This window comes from Dromiciops gliroides, chromosome 3 (genome assembly GCF_019393635.1).
Source record: "Dromiciops gliroides isolate mDroGli1 chromosome 3, mDroGli1.pri, whole genome shotgun sequence".
Lineage (NCBI taxonomy): Eukaryota > Metazoa > Chordata > Mammalia > Microbiotheria > Microbiotheriidae > Dromiciops > Dromiciops gliroides.
The window spans coordinates 505,999,384-506,024,308 of record NC_057863.1 but is presented as its reverse complement, the minus strand read 5'-3'; the positions used below and the strand labels follow the sequence as shown (position 1 = coordinate 506,024,308).

The 24,925-nt window shown below is 36.9% G+C and overlaps 1 protein-coding gene and 1 pseudogene across 3 annotated transcripts; both read right to left on the bottom strand.

Annotated features, from left to right (window-relative positions):
* Window positions 1-15,353: 15,353 nt before the first annotated feature.
* Window positions 15,354-15,690, bottom strand: LOC122751415 (annotated as a pseudogene).
* Window positions 15,691-19,605: 3,915 nt separating this feature from the next.
* On the bottom strand, window positions 19,606-23,156 carry LOC122751414 (olfactory receptor 145). 3 transcript variants are annotated; one of them, XM_043998462.1, is made up of 2 exons: window positions 23,150-23,156; window positions 19,606-20,522 (listed from the first exon to the last, which is right to left on the bottom strand). In XM_043998462.1, the coding sequence occupies exons 1-2, from the start codon at window positions 23,154-23,156 to the stop codon at window positions 19,606-19,608; spliced, it is 924 nt and encodes a 307-aa protein (XP_043854397.1). The 3 variants fall into 3 exon arrangements, with proteins under 3 accessions (XP_043854397.1, XP_043854396.1, XP_043854398.1); XM_043998461.1 differs by lacking the exon at window positions 23,150-23,156 and adding an exon at window positions 21,535-21,550; XM_043998463.1 differs by lacking the exon at window positions 23,150-23,156 and having other exon boundaries at window positions 19,606-20,580.
* Between the last annotated feature and the right edge of the window lie 1,769 nt (window positions 23,157-24,925).

Genomic DNA, 24,925 nt, shown 5'->3' with positions numbered 1-24,925 from the left:
ACTTTCTTTCAATCCTGTATGTCCTTGTGCCTCTTACTCTAGTGGAAATTAACCTCTCCTATGAGGTACTGCTGCCTGGTGATATATTGCTGTAATCTCTTTGCTGGTATTTTATTTAAAATTTTTGCATCAATATTCACTAGGGAAATTGGTCTATAATTGTCTTTCTCTGTTTGGTCTTTTCTTGGTTTAGGTATCAGCATTATATTTGTGTCATAAAAGTAATTTGGTAGGACTCCTTTATCTGTTTTCCTAATTAGTTTACAGAGTATTGGGATTAATTTTTTTTAATATTTGGTAGAATGCATTTGTGAATCCATCTAGCCCTGGAGATTTTTTTTCTTAGAGGCTAATTGATGGCTTATTCAACTTATTTTTCTAAGATTTTGGTTATTTAAGCATTCTATTTCTTCTGTTGATCTAGGTAATTTATAATTTTGTAGATATCCATCCATTTCATTTAGATTGTTAAATTTATGGGCATATAATTGGGCAAAATATCTTACATTGTCTTAATTTCCTCTTTATTGGTGGTGAGTTCGCCCCTTTCATTTTTGGTACTAGTAAATTTTTCTTCTTCCCTTTTTTTGATCAAATTAACCAATAGTTCATCTGTTTTATTGTTGTTGTTTTTCATAAAAGCAGCTTCTAGTTTTATTTATTAGTTCAATGGTTTTCTTTCAATTTTTTCAATATTGTCTTTGTTTTTCAGGATTTCCAATTTGATGTTTAATTGGGGATTTTTAATTTATTCTTTTTTCTAGGTTTTTAGTTACATGCCCAATTTAGCGATCTGCTTTTTCTCTATTTTCTCCATGTAAGCATTTAGAGACATAAAATTTCTTCTAAGTACCACTTTAGTTGTATCCCACATATTTTGGTATGCTGTCTCAGTGTTGTCATTTTCTTTTTTTTCTTTTTTTAAATCATAAAAGTATTTTATTATTTTTCAGTTACATGTAAAGATAATTTTCAACATTTGTTTTCATAAGATTTTTAGTTCCAAATTTTTCTCCCTCCCACCCTTTCCTCCCCCTTCCCCAAGATAGAAAGCAATCTGATATAGGTTATATATGTACCATCACATTAAACATTTCGGCATTAGTCATATTGTGAAAGAAGAATCAGAACAAAAGGGGAAAACCTCAAAAAAGTAAAAACAAAAACAAAACAAAATAAAAGGAGAAACATTATGGTTCAAAGGGTATACAGTTTTATAGCCCTTTGTACATAGTTCCAAATTGTTCTCCAGAATGGCTGTACCAATTAAAAAATCCACCAAGAACGCATTAGCATCCCAATTTTCCCACATCCCCTCCAACATCCAACATTTTCCTTTTTGGTCATATTGGCCTATCTTAGGTGTGAGGTGGTACCTCAGAGTTGTTTTAATTAGCATTTCTCTGATCAATAGTGATTAGAGCATTTTTTCATATGATTATAGATAGTTTCGATTTCTTTGTCTGAAAACTGTTCATATACTTTAACCATTTATCAGTTGGAGAATGATTTGCATTCTTATAAATTTGACTTGGTTCTCTATATATCTGATAAATTAGGCCTTCATGAGAGATGCTTGTTACAAAAGTTCTTTCCCAGTCTTCTGCTTTCCTTATAATCTTGGTTGCATTGGTTTTATTTGTGCAAAAGCTTTTTAATTTTATATAATCAAAATTGTCTATTTTACATTTTATAATACTCTCTATATCTTCTTTGGTTCTAAATTCTTCCCCTGTCCATAAATCTGACAGATAAACTATTACATGTTCTCATAATTTGTTCATGGTATCACTCTTTATGTGTAAATTATGAACCCATTTTGACCTTATTTTAGTATACAGTGTGAGATGTTGGTCTATACTATGAAAAAAATTAACTATAAATGCTAATCTGAAAAATTTATAACTGCTGATCTAATCAGAAAAATTACAACTATAGCTGACAAATTATAACTGGCCCGCACATCCCTTCATGGTTCCCATTCAAATGTAAAAATTATATTAACTGGGCCCTAATCTGTGAACTCCTGGCTGGCTATCTGACTGCTTTAGCTGGTAAAGCTATAGCTGGCTATTAGCTGCCTAAGCCTGCCTGGGTGTTTAAAAATTCCCCCAGGTTCATTAAGCCCTGTACTGGGACCCAACGTGCAAGGGCCTGCCCCTTTCCCCACTGCCTCTCAGACTGATAAGCAAAAGCCTTTTTTTAAAAAAAAAAAATAAAACAAAGCAGGGTTTATTTATATTAAGCAAATTTAAAATTAAATACAAAGAGAAATATGATTTGACTGTGTTTTACTTTCTTTCCTGCAGTTGCCACTGCCACCTGCACGTACAAGCCCCAACCAGGTGAGAGCCTGTGGGTGTGGCTGCCTGTCTGCAACATTTTTTAGCATCCCCCTGTGTCTCCTTTCTCCTTAGCCTCTCCCTCTCTCTTCACTGCTCTGCTCCTTTCTCCATCTCTGTAACGTTCCTGTAGTGTCACCCCTTTCACTGTAGCGACCCCCTGCTTCACTACATCTCGTTGTCTCCCCTACTAAATGAATAGCCCCACAGCGCTGCTTCCACTTCTGCATAAAAAATCCTTTCTTTCATGGGAAACACAGGCTGGCTGACGCCCACACCCCTAAGCCAGCTGGGGCATGAAGCCCCTGTGCCAGGCACATGGGGCTCTGCAGGAGCCATGCAATTCCACGCCCAGGGTTTTTGGCCCCACCTCTTAGCCAGGCTCGGAGGCCCCTGCAGCTGAAATGGAGGAGGAGGGGCAGCTCTGCTCAGGGTGCCCGAGGCTAATTCTAACACTTACAATACCTAGTTTTTGCCATACTGCTTTCCAGTTTTCCAGTTTTCAAATAATGTTGTTTTTCAAAAGCTTGCATCTTTGGGTTTATCATTTACTAGATTACTATAGTCATTTATTATAGTGCAGTTTATACCTATTCTATTCTACTGGTCTGCCACTTTATTTCTTAGCCAGTACCAAATTGTTTTTGACAATTACTACTTTATAATACAGTTCGAGATCTAGTACAGCTAGACCACCTTCTTGCATATTTTTTTTCATTGATTCCCTTGATATCCTTGAGCTTTTGTTCTTCCAGATGAATTTTGTTATTATTTTTTTCTAGATCTGTAAAATATTTTTGATAGTTTGATTGGTATGACACTAAATGAATAGATAAATTTAGGTAGGATTGTAATGTTCTTATATTGGTTCAGCCTACCCATAAGCAATTAATATTTTTTCAGTTGTTTAAATCTGACGTTATTTGTGTGAAAAGTGTTTCATAGCTGTGTCCATATAGTTGCTGTGTTTTTCTTGGCAGGTAGGCTCCCAAGTATTTGATATTATCTGCAGTTATTTTAAATGGAATTTATCTTTCTATCTGTTACTGCTGGACTTTGTTGGTTATATATAAAAATGCTGATGATTTATGTGGTATTACTTTGTATCCTGCCACTTTGCTAAAGTTGTTAATAATTTCTAATTTTTTAGTTGATTCTCCAGGATTTTGTAAGTATAACATTGTATCATGTGCAAAGAGTAATACTTTTGTTTCCTCATTGCCTATTCTAATTCTTTTCATTTCTTTTTATACTTCCTTTTCCATTTGGCCAATTCTGTTTTTTTTCTAGGCAATGAGAGTTAAGTGACTTGCTCAGTGTCAAGTGTCTGAGGCCAGATTTGAACTCAGGTCCTCCTGAATCCAGGGTCAGTGCTTTATCCACTGTGCCACCTAACTGCCCCCCTCCCCCGAATTCTATTTTTTTTTTTTTGGTGAGGCAATTGGGGTTAAGTAACTTGCCCACGGTCACACAACTAGTAAGTGTTAAGTGTCTGAGGCCAGATTTGAATTCAGGTCCTCCTGACTCCAGGGTCGGTACTCTAGCCACTGTGCCACCTAGCTGCCCCCCAATTCTATTTTTAAAGAGCTATTTTCTTTGGTGAATTTTTGTGTAACTTTTTTTTTGCATGGGGCAATGAGGGTATTTGTAATCCAGTACAGGTTCTGAGTTTCTTCTTTTTTTGTTGTTTTGTTTTGTTTTTGGTGAGGCAATTGGGGTTAAGTGACTTGCCCAGAGTCACACAGCTGGTAAGTGTCAAGTGTCTGAAGCCAGATTTGAACTCAGGTCCTCCTGAAATCCAGGGCCAGTGCTTTATCCACTGCACCACCTAACTGCCCCCTGTGTAACTTTTTCCATGCAGTTGAATCTTTTTTTCTTGGTTCCCTTGCATTACTCTCATTTCTTTTCCCAATTTTTCTTCTACTTCTCTAATCTGCTTTTTAAGATCTTTTTAAGCACTTCCAGGAGTTCTTTTTGAGCCTGAGACAAAACTACATTTTTCTTTGAGGTTTCACATGTAGATATTTTGATACTGTTGCCCTCTTCTAAATCTGTGTCTTGATCCTCCCTGTCACTATAGTAACTTTCTATAGTCAAGTTATTTTTTTTGTTTTTTACTCATCTTTTCTCTTCTGTGACTTGGGCTTCAGGACCTAGCTACTGGACTGCCCCAGGGATAGGGTCTTGTTTCTATGTTGCAATGGAAACAGGGCCTCTCTGATGCAGGACCATGGGGGCATGGTCTCACTGCTGAATTGCCCAGGGCTTGGGGTATCACTGCAGGTCAGCAATGGGGGCAAAGACTCGTGTTGGCCTATGCTGGGAGAGGGACTAGTGGGGTGGGGCCTCACCATGCTAAACAGACTGTGAGCTTGCCTGGGGAATGCTGACTTGCAGGAGGCCAGGGCAAGGAAGAAAAGGAAGGGTTTGAAAAGGGAGAAATGAAATGGAAAATTTTGTTTCAGTGGTGAGAAGAGACACCAATGATGAATGCTCCTATGGGAGTAAGGTGCTCGGGAACCATAAAGGTATTTTACAATGTTTAGTGTGTGAAGGGATTTGGTTCAGAGAGAGTCTATTCACCCTGACTCAGGAGAAGGGGAGTTATACTCCAGAGGGTAACTGAAGAATGGGAAGTCATAGATGCAGGGAAGAAATTTCAAGTCAAATGAAGAAAAAAAAATTACCAAGGAGAAGGCAAAGTTCAATAATGAACTAGACAATCAAAGACATAGGAAGATTCCTACCATAGGGCAATATCCTTTCTATCACCTATAGGAACTGATATTTCTAAGAATGATATGCAACAGAAAAAAGGAGTTAAGGGGGGAAATGTATAAAAGCAACAACAGAAATTCTTTAAAGGAGAGAACCAAAAATAGGTACCTCAAAAGTTTTAATTCCATGAGGAATACAGAGAATAAAGAACTAAATAAGGAGAGAGGCCATGAATCTAAGAACAAAAGTCTAGAATAGACAGAAAGGGAAAATAAATAATAACAATAATAAAATAATAAAGAAGAATTCTTCTTTTAAAGGTGCCAAAAATTATATTTTAAAAGCTAACAAACAAAACAAGTTAAAGGAGAGAAATAGGAGGATGCTACTTGACTACTTGCCTGAGAGGACAAAAAGAGAGGAAGAATTAAATAGGGGCAGCTAGGTGGCGCAGTGAATAGAGCATCAGCCCTGGAGTCAGGAGTACCTGAGTTCAAATCTGGTCTCAGACACTTAACACTTACTAGCTGTGTGACCCTGGGCAAGTCACTTAACCCCAATTGCCTCACCAAAAAAAAAAAAAAAGAATTAAATAGCAAAATAAAATAAAAAATAAAGAATAAGCAAAACACCAAAACTAGAGAAAGGATTGACAAATTAGGATGGGAGTTCATGAGAGTAAAGGAGAGAGAACTAGTGTGAATAGGTTGCTTTAAATTTATATTAAGCTAAAGTAGCTGAAAAGAAATAGCACTGGGTTTATAGAAGAGGAAAAAATACTCATTTGGAAAAATAATATTAGAGACAAATAGAGGAAAATATAAACCTAACTCCCTAACTTTAAATGTGAATGGATTAAACAATAAAGTAAAACAAAAAATAAAAATAAAAAGAGTAGCATATTGGATAAGAAAACAAAATCCCATAATGTGTTGCTTAAAAGAAACATTTAAAAAAGGCATAGACTGAATACAAATGAGGGACTGGGAAAAAAATTTACTATGCATCAAGGGAATCCAAAAAAGTAAGAGGTGTAATCATGCTATCAGACAAAGCAAAAACTTTCCAAATCTAAAAAGGGAAAAACAAGAAAACTACATTGTGCATAAATGAACCATAGACAGCATCCAATATTAATATTAAATTTATATGCTCTAAATGACAGCATCTAAATTCATAAAAAATATTAACTGCTATAAGAAGATATAAACAGTAAGACAATGGGGCCAGGAGATTTAAACGGCCCTCTCTCAGTTCTGGATAAGTCCAACAGAAAGATAAACAAAAGAGAAAATATAAAACTGAACAAATCGCTGGAGAAACTAGAGCTAAAAGAATTATGCCTTATAAATGGGCCTACTAAGGAAAATATGAATTTTCAGTACCACATTGAATTGGCACAAAAATTCATCATGGATTAGAGTACAAAAATAAAGCAAATAACTGTAAGAGGTAAAAATAGTTGGGGGCTGAGAGGTGGTTCAGTGGATAACGCACCAGCCCTGGATTCAGGAGGACCTGAGTTCAAATCTAGGCTCAGACATTTAACACTCACTAGCTGTGTGACCCTGGGCAAGTCACTTAACCCCAATTGCCTCACCAAAAAAAAAAAAAAATAGTAAGGTGCTCGGGAACCTAAAAGAAGCCTAAATAATTAGTGTGAAATCCTAAATAATGACTGGGTCAAATAGCAAATCATTGTTGTTCAGTCAGGACCAACTCTTCATGACCCCATTTGGGGTTTTCTTGGCAAAGATACTAGAAAGGTTTGCCATTTCCTTCTGCAACTCATTTTATAGATGAAGAATTGAAGCAAAGTCAAGTAAGCATCTGAGGCCAGATTTGAACTGAGGAGTCTTTCTGACTTCAGGCCCTGCAATCTATCCACAGCATTACCTAGCTGCCAAAGAAGTATAAATAATAATTCCTGGGTGAGATGATAATGATGAAACATTCATTCAGAAGACACTAAGGAAGGGAGAAATTTGGGAGCAAAGATTGCTACTCTGTTCTACCTGTATAGTTCTGGTTCAGCAGTCAATTAAAAAATCATTCACTCCTATATATTATGAACACGTGAGCATGAGTCATCATGGCCAAAAGGCAGCAGTCACAAGATATTGCACTGCTCTGAGGTTAAGTGGGTGAGTCTTTCTTTCATGCCTATCCAGAAATAGGCCCACCCAAGTATCTATGTGCTTGCCTGGAATGCCCACTGAACTATCTCAAGGGAGGGAAGAACCAAGGAATGCGGCACTATTTTTGTCCCCATAACACAGATGAGAATATTGAGTCTGAGAAAGTTTAAGGGAAATGTTCAGAATCTCATAGCTACTGTCTGAGGCAGGATTTAAACACAGGTCTTCCAAACTAAAATTCCAGTGATCTAGACCAATCTGCCTCTTCTTTTCTTAGATCTAACATCCGTAGACTGAGTGCTGGGTCTGAGCAGATAACTACCTTCTTGACTCAGTTTGGACATTTTAAATGCTTGCTGATGTCTTTCAGGTTAGGTAATGTACCTTTAACATTTGATCAATGAACTACTGGGAAATAATCTTATTATACCATCTTATAGTCTACTTATATTCCATTCAGATCCTTTTCTGGTGTAAAAGAGAGTACATTGTATAGGTCTGAGAAAGACTGGTGAGTACTTAGGATGGTTTATATTAAAAATTCAAGAAACACATCTTCCAGAAAGGCCAAGTAACTGTCCTGACATAAATGACAGACCCAGGTGGACTACCAGCAGGACTGGTTTCCAAGAGTAGGAATCACAAAGTCTCAGAACTAGAACATAACTTGGAAGAGAGTTGGATCTTTTTGTATATATTCCAGACAAGTGGTCATGCAACTTCTGCATGAAGACATCTAGTTAGGGATGCCTGCTACCTCCTGAAGCAGTCCAGTTTCAAATAGCTCCAATTGCTATGCAGTTTGTTTCTTACATCAAGCTCAAATTTGCCTCTTCACTTCTATCCACTACTCTTAGTTCTGCCTCCGAGTCCAAGCAGAAAAAAAAAAAATCTAAACCTTATTCCATATAACAGTCATTTAGATTCTTCAAGATAGCTGTAGTCTTTTCCTGAGTTTTATCTTCTCTAGTCTTAATATCCCCAGCTGCTGAAAACAATTATCATGTTATATCATCATCTACCAGTCCTCTCATTATCCTAGTTACATTCCACTATACACACTCTAGCTTGTCGATCTCCTACCCAAATGCAGAACCTGAAATTGAAGCATATGTTCAATATGTAATTTTAAAAGGGGAGAGTATAATAGGACCATCTAAAAACCATGGCTGTCTCATGAAATCTAGGATATTAGCCTTTGGGGCACCCATTTCATTGCATTGACACAAATGAGATCACAAATAACTGAGATACAACTGAACAACACTAGTAATGAACATGTATTAGACAAAACTAGCATCAGTTTTCTGCACCCTAAAATCTGTTGCAGGAGCAGGTACAAAGGTGTGAGGCAACAAGAAAGATACTGTCCCAATTCTGAACTGACCTACTCCCCTTTGTTACCCATTCCTAGTATCATCTCATTCAATGAAAAGCTATCTCAAGGACAACAGTGTCTAATCCATATCACTTGCTTCAGTGGCAACTTGGCAGTTTCCAAGAGGTAACTACCCCCCACCAAATAGTGTGTCTTGTGCTGATTCCATATCTGTCCTGTAATTAGTACGTGAAATAAACCCTAAGCCAATAAGATGTGAGTTTCTCCCCATTTTTGGTCAAGGGAGTTAGGTAAGTCAATAAATTTTGCTTTAAAGTAACATGAAACAGGTTCTAAGTCTTACCACCAGGAGGAGTTCTTCCCCAAGTTCAGACACTGGCAGGATTGCTAAATTCCTATGGTAGAATCACTATGGAAACTGGGCACTTCAAACTGATCTCCTCTAGCTGAGCTAAGGAGCCTGTCCACAACCTTCTGTCCCATCCCCCACCACTCTTTTTACTCCACTCCCACGACAGGTTGTGCTTTTGAAATTCTGGGAACAAACGTACTACCCCAATCCTCTCTGAGTCAGTGGCAGCTTTCCCCCACACTATGGTGTTACTGCTTTCTTTTTTTTAAATGGAAATAAATAGGCCTGAGAAATTTTTCTATATTTGGCTTCAGACGGTTCTGAAAAGACTTGTACGAGACAACACTGGCTCCCTTTTTCCCCTACAGTAGTAGTCCCAAGACCAGGGCCGGGGGGGGGGGGGGGGGGGGGGGGGGGAGGGGGGAAGGGAAGGCGGAGGGGGAGAGAAAAATGAAATGATTTTCATTTCTGTACAGAAAAAGGGAAATTCCTTCTCTAATAGCTATCTGCTCATTGATACATCCCCCTGCTGGATTACTGCTTTGTCATGATGGAGGGGATTGTATAGTTAAATGAAACTCTGAGCAATGCCATGCAGTGTTACCCAAAAGAAGGCTACCCAACCAGTAACTAGTGAGTTCAATAAATGGCAAAGTAATATTTCTCCTTACGTGGCTTTCCTGTCAGTGTGCCTAAACAAACTGTTTACAAAGAAGAATTGAGAACTATAAACAATAATTATAATAATTATCTCTAGGATCAAATATAAATGCTTCTATTTGTCACTTAAAGCTTGTCACAACCTTGTTACATATCATTCCCCTCCACATACTCTATAATCTAGCCAAATTGGCCTCCTTGTTGTTTCTCATACATCACACTCCTCCTTTTTCCTTGCTTTGACTGTCCCCATACCTAGAATGTACTCCCTCTTCACTTATGCCTCCTATAATGCCTGTTTTTCTTCAAGACCCAACTCAAGCACCAACTTCTGTATGACATCTTTTCTGATCCCTCCAGCTCTATTTCAGTTTTGTTTTGGTATCCCTAGCATTTAGTACACTACTTGGCACATAGTACATACTTAATACTCACTGATTGATTTATCCAAGCATATCAAAATTGTACTTAATCACTAATAATAAAGAAATGTACATTTTTAAAAGCTAAGGTTTCACTTCACCTCACACCCAGAAAAATGGGAAAGATGACAAAAGTGGAAATAGTCAATGTAGATAAAACTGGGAATATAGGCAACATTGATGGTGCTATAAATTGTTGTATCCATTTTGGACAGCAATTTGGAATTTATGTTAAGAAAGTGATTAAAATAGGGGACAGCTATGTGGTGCAGTGAATAAAGAACCGTCCCTGGATTCAGGAGGACCTGAGTTCAAATCCGGCCTCAGACACTTGACACTTACTAGCTGTGTGGCCCTGGGAAAGTCACTTAACCCCCTTGCCCCACCAAAAAAAAAAAGTGATGAAAATAACCCAGAGTTCCTACTGCTAGGCATACGCCCCAAGAAGGTCAAAGATATAAAGAAAGTCTCATATTACATCAAAATAGATATAGCAAGATTTTTATAGTCATAAAAAACAAAATAAAGTAGATATCTTACAATTGGATAATGAATAAACAAACTGTTGTTCATGAATATAATGGAATACTACTTTACTATAAAATAATGAATAACAGGGGGAGGCTAGGTGGCACAGTAGATAAAGCACCAGCTCTGGATTCAGGAGTACCTGAGTTCAAATCTGGCCTTAGACACTTGACACTTACTAGCTGTGTGACCCTGGGCAAGTCACTTAACCCCCATTGCCCCACAAAAAAAAAAATTAATACCAAGAATACAGAGAAATATGGAAAGACTTATGTGGTAATAACAATATAAATGAAAAGAATAACAAAAAAGAAACTGAATTCTGTATAATTATAATGATCAAGCTTGGTACTGCTGAATAGAGTAAAAATGTAAATCACTCCATAAAGGAATCCATAAAGGACTCTTTAAAAGATGTGAAGGGTGTGGAATATTGTATATACTGTCAAAAATGGATTGGTGTTCTGGTTAGTTCAGCTGAACTGATTTTTTTCTCCCTTATTTTTTATTACAAAGGATAGTTCTCTGGAGAGGGGAGAGGAGAGAGATATATTTGAAAATGAAAATGACATGAAAACAAAATATATAAAATAAAATTTTTCAAGGTTATTGGTAACATTGGAGAAAGTATTTCCAAACTAGCAGTAGGGTCAGAATACAGACTACAAGCAACTAGAAATAGAGTAGGAGGTGAAGAAATGTAAACACCAAGTATAGACAAATTTTTCTAAGTTTGACTCTGATAGAAAGGAGATAAGATGATATCTTAAGGGAATGGAATAGTAAGTGAGGAATTTTTAAGGACAGAAGATACTTGGGCACATTTGTAGGCAGTAGAGAAGGAACCAGTAGATAAAAGATTGAAGATGAGAGAAAGGGGATGATTGAAAGAGCAAATTCTTAGAGAATATGGAAAAAAGTTTTATTGGGAAAAATAACTACACACATTATGTCACTAGATCATCTTGAAAGTATTCTTCTTGGAAGGAACTCTTCTTAAAACAACTCTGAGGTACTACCTGATACCTACCAGATTGGCTAATATGACAAAAAAGGAAAATAATAAATGTTGGAGAAGCTGTGGAAAAATTGGAACACTAATGCATTGTTGGTGGAGCTGTGAACTGATCCAACCATTCTGGAGAGCAATTTGGAATTATGCCCAAAGGGCTATAAAGCTGTGCATACCCTTTGACTCAGCAAAACTACTATTAGGGGTTTTTTTTCCCAAAGAGATCATAAAAAAGGGAAAAGGACCCACATGTACAAAAATATTTATAGCTGCTCTTTTTGTGGTGGCAAGGAACTGGAAATTTATGGGTTACCCATCAATTTGGGAATGGCTGAACAAGTTGTGGTATATGAATGTAATGGAATACTATTGTACTGTAAGAAACAATGAGCAGGTGGATTTCAAAGAAACCTGGAAGGACTTACATGAACTGATGATGGGTGAGATGAGCAGAACCAGTAGAACATTGTACACAGTATCAACAATATTGTGTGATGATCAACTCTGATAGACTTGACTCTTCTCAGCAATACAATGGTCCAAGATAGTTCCAAAGGACTCATGGAAAATGCTCTCCAAATCCAGAAAAAAAAGAACTGTGGAATCTAGATTCAGATTGAACCATGCTATTTCTATTGTTTTTGTTGTTGTTTTTCTTTTTTAAGGTTTTTCCTTTTTACTCTGATTCTTCTTTCACAGCCTGACTAATGCAGAAATATGTTTAATGTGATTGTACATATATAACCTATATCAGATTACTTGCTGTCTTGGGGAGGGGGGAGGGAGAAAAATTTGAAACTAGAAATCTTATAAAAACAAATATTGAAAACTATTTCTACATGTAACTGGAAAATAATAAAATACTTTTATGGGGCAAAAAAGAAGGAACTCTTTGTTTTTCATTCTTGGTAGTCAAAATTTAATATTACCACAATTGCTTAAAAGTTCTTTTAAGTTCCTAAGACTATTATCATTCTTTTTAATGGTTTGCTACCATCCTGTTTAAAATATAATAATTTCTAAAAAGAAATTTTATTGAAAAGTTCTATAAGAGAACTATAGCTCGTATTCCCACAGTAAAGAGATTAGCCTCTCTACTGGAAAAGGGCCATCTCTTTGTTAGAAAGTAGAACAAAAGACTGGACTATGCTGTAATTTTGAATTGTACAACAGAGACAAAAATAAACCTCATCCTAGAAAGTCTACAACACATATGAGGCAAGTTTCTCTGCAAAAAGGAAAGAGGAAGAAGAGAAAGGGTTTGGAAAGGACACAGTATGGAATATTATAAAAAGTTAATCAGAGAATAATAAAAAGAATATTCTGTAGAAATGAAAGCTCAACCAAAATCAGATAACAACAATGTGTAATGAAACCGTTCGTGGCTATATTAATTCCTCTAAGGACATTCAGCAACACGCTGAAGAAACTTAGGGAAAGAATGGTGGAGGAAACAGGTAGAACATGACAAAGAATGAAAAGCAGCAAGACAAGGGGACAGGGTAGAATGATTTGAAGCTACACCTTTACTTTAAAATAAGTTGAAATAAAGTTGGAAAATCTATAGAAAAAGATGCAGTGTATTTCTTTCATACAATATAACAACTATCCTCTACCAAATTTGCCCTGAAGGAATGATCACTGGCACCCAACAGAGTCCAGACCCAGGTTTCTAGAGAGCATGGAACAGTTACGAATTCTTTCCCAGATTTTACTTTTGAGAGATAATATATTATAATGTAGCAGGGACAAGCAATATACAAGGAAACAATTGACCTGGATCCTTATCACGAATCTACTAAGAACTGCCAAACACTTATTTGAACTAGAATAGGCCACTTCATCTTTTTGTTATCAGTATTGTCATCTGTAAAGAGTTGGATTAGATTATCTTTAAAGTTCGTTCTTTTTATAACATTATGGAATAGAAAAAGGTGAATTCCAAGCCTGGCAGTAATCTAGGTGAAAAGGTGACATCAACAAATTCTTCTCTTTTTTTCTCCCATATATCACAGGGAAACAAATGCAAATTGAATCCCAGTATTCATTGGAGTCCCACAATTGCCCAAAGTAGCTATGCAAAGTTATCTCTAATAGGGACCCTGGTTTTTATACCACATTTTCCAAAACCACTGGGGAAACATTTTAAATTACTTTGTGGGTTTTTTTGGGGGGTGGGGCAATGAAGGTTAAGTGACTTGCCCAGGGTCACACAGCTAGTGCCAAGTGTCTAAGGTTGGATTTTAACTCAGGTCCTCCTGAATCCAAGGCCGGTGCCACCACATGCCCCCAGAAACATTTTATTAAGTAGTGGAACTGTGGAAAAAAAGAAGAGGGAAGGAAGAAAAGGAGCATAACCCACCCACATAAAAGGTTTTCAGTGTAACCAGGCAGAGGAAGAAGAATAATTGTATACACCCCTAATAAAAAGGGCTATTAATTTGTGCTGGTTTGTGGTTTTCCTCACCATTCCTGCCAATCTGGTACCTCAAGCCAAGAAAAGCTCTTACATGGGCAAAAGCTAAATAACTGATGCATTAATAATTGAAATAGTGAAGTAAAGTTATTTAATGAATATACAATAAGTCAAAATAACTATCCTATATTATTTATTATATAAATGGACAAACTGGGGGGCAGCTAGGTGGCGCAGTGGATAAAGCACTGGCCCTGGATTCAGGAATACCTGAGTTCAAATCCGGCCTCAGACACTTCACACTTACTAGCTGTGTGACCCTGGGCAAGTCACTTAACCCTCATTGCCCTGCAAACAGATAGATAGATAGATAGACAGACAGACAGACAGACAGACAGACAGACAGACAGACAGACAGACAGATAGATAGATAGATAGATAGATAGATGAATGGAGGAATGAATAAATGAATAGATAAATAAGTGAATGAATGAATGAATAAATAGACAAACTGCAAGAAGCCCCTAAACTCTGAGATTTCATCTCATACTCAGCATATTGGCAAAAATGGAAAAATATCAAAATAGTAAATGTTGGAGAAAGCTATAAGATAGAAACAATAATACACTATTAGTGAAACTGTGAATGGATCCAACCATTCAGGAAAGTAATTTAGAATTATGCTCTTAATTACTGAAAATGTCTATACCATTTGATCTAAGAGATCTCACTGCTAAGGCATAAACCATGAGAAGGTCAAAGATAAAATGTCCTGTAAATATCAAAATATTTATAGCAGCAATTTTTGTACAACAAATCATAAAAAACAAAGTAGATGCCTATTGTTTGGAGAATACCTAAACAAATTATGACACATAAATATAATAGAATATTATTGAGATATAAGACTATATATAAGTACATTAAGTGTTCATAAAAATATAGGAAGACATGAAATGATGGAGAATTAAGTAAGCAGAACTAGGAAAAATTTATATGACACAGCAATAGAAAAAGAAAAAAGAAAAAGGAACTAAACACTGTGTAATTATACTAACCAAGAATCTTGAACCTGAAGAAGAGTTAAGAAACTGCATTTTCCTCCCTTCTTTAAAGAGGTGGGGAACTATGGGGATAAAATATCCGCATACTGTCATCCTCATTTCATTTGATGTAAGTTTTTCTGGACTGTTTTTTCCTATTTTGTTTATTTTTTTGTTACAAGGAATGGCTTACAGGATAGAAGATGGGAGAGGGATATGTTCAGTAATGAATATGATCTTTTTTCCCTATGATAGTCATTTATTTAAATTAAATAAATTTGTAGCACACAGTTGCAAATGGTTAGCTAACCTCATACTTTGCACAATCATACTTATTAAAAATATTTTGAGGACTAATGTATTGATAGATTCCTTTGACATGATTACTTCTTATTCCATTCTTCTTTCTCTTTTCTTTTGCATATAACCTCCTTCAGATATAGTTGAAGGTATAATTTGTCCTTTACGTATTTTTTTCCACTGGTTTTTAGGCAAGATCTGCTGCCTCATGGTCAGGTCCAGAGCTCTTTTGATATAAAACATTCGATCATTGTACAGATTCTCTGGAAGCCTCCTAATGGCCTCTTTAACATCTTCATCTTCATAAAGTATGTCATCATGCATTAAACCAAATTTGTTGAATCCTGCAGCATTGAAATACCATTTTCTAAGACTCTGGAGTCATCGGCTTGATGCTACAATAGATATCTGCATCACCATCTTGATCTGAAGAGACGGACGTTTTGCCTGCTGGGTAAGTCCTAGAGGATACATGAATATGATCTTTTACAAAGATATCAAATGCTATATAGGGCTATAAAACTGTGCATACCCTTTGATCCAGTAATACCACTGCTGGGTTTACATCCCAAAGACATCCCCAAAAAGAGGGAAAAAAAGATCTATTTCTACAAAAGTATTTATAGCAGCTCTTTTTTTGTGATGGCTAAGAATTGGAAATCAAAGGAATGACCATCAATTGGGGAATGGTTAAATAAACTGTGGTATATGATTGTGATGGAATATTATTGTTCTATAAGAAATGACAAACAGGATTATTTCAGAAAAGCCTGGAAAGACTTATACAAATTGATGTATACTGAAGTAAGCAGAACCAGGAGGACATTGTGCACAGTGACTGCAGTATTGTTTGATGAAGAATTGTGAATGACTTAACTATTCTCAGCAATACAATGATCCAAGACAATTCCAAAGGACTAATGATGAAGCATACTATCTACCTCCAAAGAAAGAACTGATGTTGATTGAACACAAACTGAAGTATGCCTTTCTTTTTTTCTTTTCTTTTCTTTTCTTTATTTTGTTTCTTATACAAAATTACTAATATGGTAATGTTTTATATAATTGCATATGTATACCATATTTGATTGCTTACTACCTCAGGGAGGAGGGAGGGAAGGGAAGGAAGGAGAGATTGAATTTGGATCTCAAAACTTTAAATAAAAATGTTCATTAAAATAAAAAAGAAAAGAAAGAAATGTTTGTGATGAAATACACTATATAGAATATTGTAGATGAAAGTTCAGATGGGAAACAGATAAGCAGGATAGTGTTGGCACTACCATGGCAAATGTAATTATTTTAAAAATAATCTATATATAATATGTTTATAGTTTCACATATAATACATTTTATATTATATATAAATTCATTTTTATATTTCTCAAGCTCATAATAAAAGATTGAAAATTAAAAACAAAAATTATATCAATAAAATAATTTTTTAAAGAAACTAATTAAAAGCTGCCATAATTCTAGCAAAGTAAGAAATATTATCATCCTATTCATATTTGTTAGTCTGTATGGAAACACCAGTAATCTGTTTCATTATCTGGGAATTTCCTCCAATGATGCAGATCAAAGTCTGTCCATTCACACCTACCAAACTTGTAAGACTGTTGCCCATGTCCTCCCATAAATCGTTGCATAGAAAGTGCTTCCAATCAATCAGTCAAGAATTATTTATCAAGGACCTGTTATGTGCCAGGCACTGTTCTCAGTGCTGGGACTAGAAAGACAAAAAGCTGATATAGTACCTGGGCTCAACACACTGAAGGCCTTTTCATTTTCTTAAAATCATATGGATATTAATGGAGCACGTGTGCTGTCCATCGATTATCCCATTTCTCTCCCTATGTGACTATCTCATCTTTTTTCCCAGTAATATGTTTCTATGAATTGCTTCTTCTGAAGAATGTCTCATTTGTAATATGCTATAGACTTCTCATGGCCACCATGTACTCTCCATTGTCTTTTGGGTGATTCTTTGTAAGAATATAATATTTCATGACTCATAGCTATATAGTATCACCAAAATAATATTGATGTTAAAAGAAGAGCCTATATTTTAGAGAGAATATTGGGGCGAATAAAAGAACTGTGAGATTCTCCAATAGAAATCTAGTCTGTTTTCCCTCTTCTTCTCCAGTTCTGGGCCCCATCCACTGAAAGCTACCTGTGAAAATTACTGCACTGCTAGGAAATTAAAAGGATTAAAGGCTACACCAAATAAGAAAAAAATAAATCACTCAGCTGACAAGGAAATAATCTCACCAGGCCTTAGAACAATACATTATGACTGAAGATGCAGGATCCCCCTCTGTTTGAGACAGTTATGGCAAAGGAAAATTCCACACGCAGCCTGAGAATAGCATAGCATATCATAGAAGGAGAGAGAAGTCTCAAATAAGGCTGTGATTGCACCAGCCTTGAACAATTCCTTATGGTAACTTTTTTAAAAATATACACAGTGAAATGGAATTCTAGGGAAATTGCAACCTGTATACAACAAAAGTTCTTTGATATATCTCAATGCCTGCAGTAAAGAATCCCCTTTTCTAGGGATGAGAAAGAGTAAGCTTAGCAAGTATACTTCATATAGACATCTTTTGCTTATTCTTCCATTCCTGGTCAAGACATGTGTGGCCTTAGAGGAGGACGACCCACTGTGAACACTTTCAGTCACCACAATTAAGGCATAAGAGAAAAAATACTCAGGACCCCATACAGTGATATATTCTGATGAACCAATGACAGACATAAGGGAAAGACATAAGGTGCAGCTGCTACACACCATATCCTAGTCATAATTGGCCTCTCTGCTTATATTCACACCACTCTCTTTTGCCATACACTCCTCCCAGAGAGAGAAAGAGACAAATCCTGGTTTGATTGATGTTGCACTAGCCCCATTCCTACTATCTGACTTCCCTAAATACCATAACAGAAATACCAGTGCAATCAGCTGCCACTCAATTCAGCTGCTTCCAGCAGCTCATGTCACGGTAGCATCCCATGAGAATGTCCCATATGCAGCACAAGACACCACCTGCTCTCTCTATACCCCACAGTGCCCCATGCTCCTTACTTTTCTGACACTATTGAAAGCTCTGTAACTCCCCCATTTCTCTGTGATGTCTCTAAGATTTATCCTCATCTCCACTCTCCATATCAAGTCACCACCAGAAAGATAAGAATGGAGCATCTAAAAGTATAAATGAATGTCTGAATGTTTCATTTTGTACTAGTGTATGTGAGAACTAATCTAACACAGTTAATCAGTCTTTTAACATCTAATTTCATGTCCTGTGGCAATTTGTACTAATTACTCTTTCCTTGAATTACATATCCTGAACAGGATTCCCTAACTTCGAGTATTGCCAGTTTGAGAACTTTGCCTACTGATTTTCATTTGAAGGACAAGATCTTCTGATGGACAAATGAAAAACACAAAGGAAGGGGGCAATAGAAGATAGAGACACATGTTTAGGGGAAGAATATGACAACTGCCAATTCTTATCCCTAGACCACACCTTTGTAGTAACAGAAGTGGTTGTTGGTATCAAAGACAACATTTTATTGAGGGCCTGCTCTTACAACAACACAGTCCCCCTGAACCTCCTCTGAGCCCCTTCCCCTCCACTTCATTTGCTTTCCATCATTTATTCCTATACCACTTAATTAGCCAAGTTCCCTGATGAGAGAGAATAAAGAATTGGGAGGGTGGTGTCTTCAACAAATAGAAAGAAACCCATAGAAAAACTTCTTTCAAAGTATGAGATATGTTTTCACATGGGCCTTTTTCTAAAGAGTTGCATGCATTTTTGGGGACTGGAGTAAGAATTCAATCCTTTAGGGAAGCATACTGTTAAAAAAATATTTTTGTAAAATCTTTTCATAAAATAAGAATTTAATTTGAACAGCTATATGGCACAGTAGATAGAGTGCCAGGCCTGTAGTCAGGAAGACCTGAGTCCAAATTTTACTTCAGATACTCACTAGCTGTGTGATCATGGGCAAGTCACTTACACCTCTCTTTGCTTCAGTTTCCTCAACTATAAAATGCGGATAATAATAGCACCTACCTCTCAGAATCATTGTGAGTATCAGAGATAATATTTATAAAGTTCTTAGCACAGTTTCTAGTATATGATAAGTGTCATGTAAATGTTAGTTCTTATTACTATTAATTAAGGCAGAGATGGACCTGTTTGAGAGTAGAGACTGATGTTCCCTTCCTCTGTAAAGGAAAAGAATTTGAGTTAAGAGTCTCCACAAAAGATTTCCAGTAAAGAAAATGGAACCTTGAGTCCCCTTGTTGACGCTAATCCTGATTCAGAATATTCTCCTGCTTAGGATTTTCCTCATGGCCAATTTTACATCCTTGTTCCTCAGGCTGTAGATCAGGGGGTTCAGCATGGGCACCACAATGGTGTAGAAAACAGAGGATACTTTCCCTTGGCTCATGGATAGAAGAGAAGAAGGTTTGAGGTACATGAAAGCACCAGACCCAAAAAAAAGAGAAACAGCAATTATATGGGAGCTGCAGGTGCTGAAGGCTTTGGACCTGCCCTCTGTGGAGCTAATATGGAGAATGCTAGAAAGTATTAAAGCATAAGAGATAAAGATGGTGACAGTGGGGACTCCAATGTCAATGCCCACAACAATGAAAACAACCAACTCATTGATATAGGTGCTAGTACAGGAGAGCTCCAGGAGAGGGAGTATGTCACACATATAGTGATTGATGATGTTGTTGCTGCAAAAAGACAGTCTCAGCATGCTTCCTGTGTGGGGCATGGCACCAGAAAATCCCATCACATAGGCACTAAATGCTAGCAGAGAGCAGACCTGATAGGACATAGTGATGTTGTAAAGCAGTGGCTTACAGATAGCAACATAACGATCATACGCCATGGCTGACAGAAGGAAGGACTCTGAAACTACAAAGAAACAAAAGAAAAATAACTGAGCCATGCACCCTGAATAGGAGATGATATTTTTCTCTGACGCAAAGTTCACAAGCATCTTAGGAATAATAGATGAGGAGTAACAGAGATCTACAAAGGACAGATTGAAGAGGAAATAGTACATGGGGGTATGAAGATGAGAATTAAGACCAATCAAAACAATCAAGCCCAGGTTCCCCACCACAGTGACTACATATATCCCAAGGAACAGGAAGAAGAGAGGGAGCTGGAGCTCTGGTTCGTCTGTTAAACCAACAAGGATAAATTCAGAAACTGAGGTGTCTGTGTCTGAGGTGTCATTTCCTGTGCCCATTCTCCTCAGAGAAGAATCTGTGGAGAGAAAAAAGATCACATAAGAGAGTTGCCTAGTTGTCTCTCGCTCTATTGTCCATTTACAAGAAGAGAAATCAATCTTGGAAATGGGTTATACTAGAATCAGCTTGAACCAGATCACCAGAACTTATTGTTAAATTTTCAGTGTGAACATTAACACATCAGAAATGGGCAAGAGTTAGAAATCAAGACTTGATTCATTCTCTTGTTGACTGTCTAGGTTTAAGAAAATGATGAAGAAAGTGTTAATAATGCAGATTAAACTTTAAAGTGTGTCCTGGCTACTTTTTAGAGAACTGGTTGTTAAACTTATACAAGTACACCACTGCTCAGATCCCATCTGCCCCTCTATTGGGTCTACTATGGCTACCACCAAGATAACCAGTGACTCTAATTATTCTCTGTAACAAATTTTTTGAGACAAATTGTTAAAAAAAAAAAAAAGGAGATAAGCCTGACTCCAGAATGAGGTCTTAGGATGCTAGATCACTAATTGAAGAGACAATGGTACCCTTCCAGTCCAGCTACTGTAAAGTGGTGAGACTCTACCCAGAGCTCATCACCTCTCTTATGCTTGACTCTACTAGAGTGGGGACCAAAAGCTGTGGCACCATTTTGGAGAAAAGGAAACAGTATATGAGTTGCTCTGTGATTAAAAAGTCAAAAAGGGAAGCTTGGATCTCTCTCCATAGAGTCTTCAGAACTTGATCTACCATAACCCATTAAATAACACAATCTAAGCAGTTCCTCCTGCCTTTTTTCAGTGCTGTAGGATCTCACAATATGGGTTTAGAAGGAGAAAGATAGGGAATTAGTCTGAAACCCACCTTACTTCTACCTGAAGATGTCAGCATTGGGCCTTTTTTAATCTTTCCTCACAGAGTCCCAAAGTTTTTCCATGGTTTTAATGATGTGATGGTAACAGAATATTATGTTCTGTTTCTAGCTGAGATTCCTGGACCATGGACCTCATTCATGCAGTTTGGGGAGAATTTCTGATAGAATAGCCACAATTTCAGACTAGGCAAAGGCACAGAAGGTTCTCTCCAGCTTCAGGAAATGAAACAAAACTAGTCATGTTGCTAGAGTCAACAACTGATAGGATGCAAAGAAATTTAATTGTAGTATGAAGATCTCAGAGACCTCAAAACTGCACTAACAGACACTCCCAAAGGATATCCATATTAAAGCAGAGGGAATAGAGATTATTGGTAGTGTTTACACTCTGGACTGTGAAGCTCCTTTGAGGTTTAACTTTATACTCAAACTTTTTGCTGCACAAGATTGTACATCCCCCAGGGAAGAAGAGGTGAAAGCATCTTTTGTCTCCTTCCTCCTTTTTTCCTTAAGTCTGTACCTGGGGGCAGCTAGGTGGTGCAGTGGTAAAGCACCAGCCCTGGATTCAGGAGGACCTGAGTTCAAATCCGGCCTCAGACACTTGACACTTACTAGCTCTGTGACCCCAGGCAAGTCAATTAACCCCTATTGCCCCACAAATTTTAAAAAAGTCTGTACCTGAATCAAAAAAAATTCTATTTCTATAGGAATTCTTTATACTTACTCCATTTCCAGTGAATTTCTCTGTGACTGTTAGAGAGGGATAGAAAAGTGATAGATAAAAGTTCTTAGCTGGGCTCCCAGGAGAATATCAGGAAACATGTATACCCTACATTTACTGCTAGCAATATGGTAGAGAAGCCAGGCCCAAAACTATTCTGCTCCTGCTCAAAGGGAAAAAAACATTATTCTCCTTGCTCCCATTTAAACACGCAAGTCTCTGGTGGCTTTGAGAAGAGTTTAAAGTATCTCCCTCCTCCATAGTTTTAGATTTTAACAGTTCATTGAACCACTACACAGATATTCAAATCCATTCCAGGAATGGTTGAGAGCAAGTCTGATCTGCAGATCACACACCTGTTATTCCTACCATATACTCCAGTGATTTTTAAAGAAACTTTCAAAGCTATTATTTAGGGAATGATAGAATTCCAGAGTCAGACAAAGCTTTAGAAATTATCTCATATAGCCACTGTCCATTTCATGAAGCCATTCAAAAATATCTCCAGCAAGCATGCATTGCAGGTTCTGCTCAAAGACCTCCAGTGATGAGGAACTCACCACAGAATAAACAAACCCTTTCTATTTTTAGGCAGCTCTAATCACTAGTAATTTTGTCCTTATGTATGGAAGCAAAATCTCTCTCTCAATAATTTCTACCCATTGTTCCACCCTCTAATATACAAAATAAATCTAATTTCTTTTCCACATAGCTCCCCAAATTCTAATTAACTTTATCATGACTTACATTTCTCTCCCCCCCCCAATCCCCCTAAAAGGACTTCTATTCTCAATGCTAAACACTGTTTATTCCTTCATCTAATATTCCTACGGCATGGCTTTAAGTGACAACTTTTGAACAAGCTGCAGCTTCAGATTATGCATAAACAAACTGACAAGAAAGCTACCTCTGATCAGCATAAACACCAATCATATAGAATGGGATGGCAAACAGAGGTTTATCTCTAGAGAATATGAATTCTAGGCCTTTACATTGTTATGTTACGCATCTATAAAACGGTGCATTTAGGTAATGCAGTAGATAAAGTGCTGGGTTTAGAGTCAGGAAGACCTGAGTTCAAATCTAACCTTAGTTACTTACTAGCTATGTGTCCCTGGACAAATCAATTACCCTCTTGTTTGCCTCAGTTTCCTCAACTGTAATACAGGGTAATAATAGCACCTACCTCCCAGAATTATTGTGAGGACCAAATGAGATAACATTTGTAAAGTATGTAGCACAATGTTTGGCATATTGTAAGTGCTACATAAATGTTAACTATCATTATTATTACTAAACTTGACATTACTGATAAGGTCTATGGGTATAATATAACTTGCTACCTTAAAAGAGAAGTATATAAAAAATGTTTCCCCTGGTAAACTTTTCCCTTGCTCAACTTGTTGATACATATTCTGATTGTTATTATTGTTGAAGTTTAATTTTATTTTTTGAAAACTTAATCCTCAAAGCAATTATTTCAATATGCAAAGAAGAAAAAGAAAGAAGATTCTATATGAAACTGAACTTTGGGGGCGGCTAGGTGGCGCAGTGGATAAAGCACCGGCCCTGGAGTCAGGAGTACCTGAGTTCAAATCCAGCCTCAGACACTTGACACTTACTAGCTGTGCGACCCTGGGCAAATCACTTAACCCCCATTGCCCCGAAAAAAAAAAAAAGAAACTGAACTTTTCTTACATATTTTATTTCTTAAGAAGCATATATGCAGACATACAGATATATTTAACAAAGTAATAACAAAACTGCCCTATTTGTGTTTCTATTCTGCATTTTTTTCTTCTGAGCATATTTAAACAAATCTATTGATGCTCTTTTTGCATATCTATCACTATGAAATAATCTACCATAAACCTAAGTAAAAGTTATCCTTTTTAAGAAATGTTTATGGGGCGGGTAGGTGGCGCAATAGATAAAGCACTGGCCCTGGATTCAGGAGTACCTGAGTTCAAATCCGACCTCAGACATTTGACACTTACTAGCTGTGTGACCCTGGGCAAGTCACTTAACCCCCACTGGCCCGCAAAAAAAAAAAATGTATATAATCCAGCAAAAACACCGGCTAATATGTTACTAGTTACCTACACATCTTCTAAGTTGATACTTACCTTATTTATCTACCTAACTCACTTCAAAAGAAGGTAAAATATTCAAATATTGTTTAACTAAGTGAAGATCTTGGCTATAACATGTTAATGTGTTTGTAGCCTATTCTTTCCCTTGCAGGTGCAAGTAATAAACAATGCCTTGGCTAAGCAAGAAAAATGCAGAGTACTGAATCACTTCTTCAACATCACCAATGGATGATTCTAAAGGAGCACTGTGGTACCCTATGGCAATAATAGCGAAGGATAAGGTGGTGTTGGCTGTTAATTGTGTAGTAGTGTATTATCTCCCCTTCAATAACAAAACAGGGTTATATATTCTCTGTAATTCTCAGCTTGAAGCAGAGTCTTCTTATATGGAGGCTGCTTTATTCATTTATTCATTCAATGTATATTGCATGCCTTCAATGTTCAAAGCATGATGCCAGGCATAAAGGAGATAGAAAGAGGAATAACACATAGTTCCTTTCCTCAAGGAGTTTTTAGTAAAGCAGAAAAGGGGGGAAAATGAAAAAAGAATGCACATGATAATTAAGAATAATACTTCTATATTATATCCAAGATATATAGGAAGTTGGTATAAATATAGGAGCCAAGATGGCAGAGGAAAGTCAGTGACTTCATTGAGCTCTCCCCAAGACCCCTCCAAATACCTTCAAATAATGTCATGA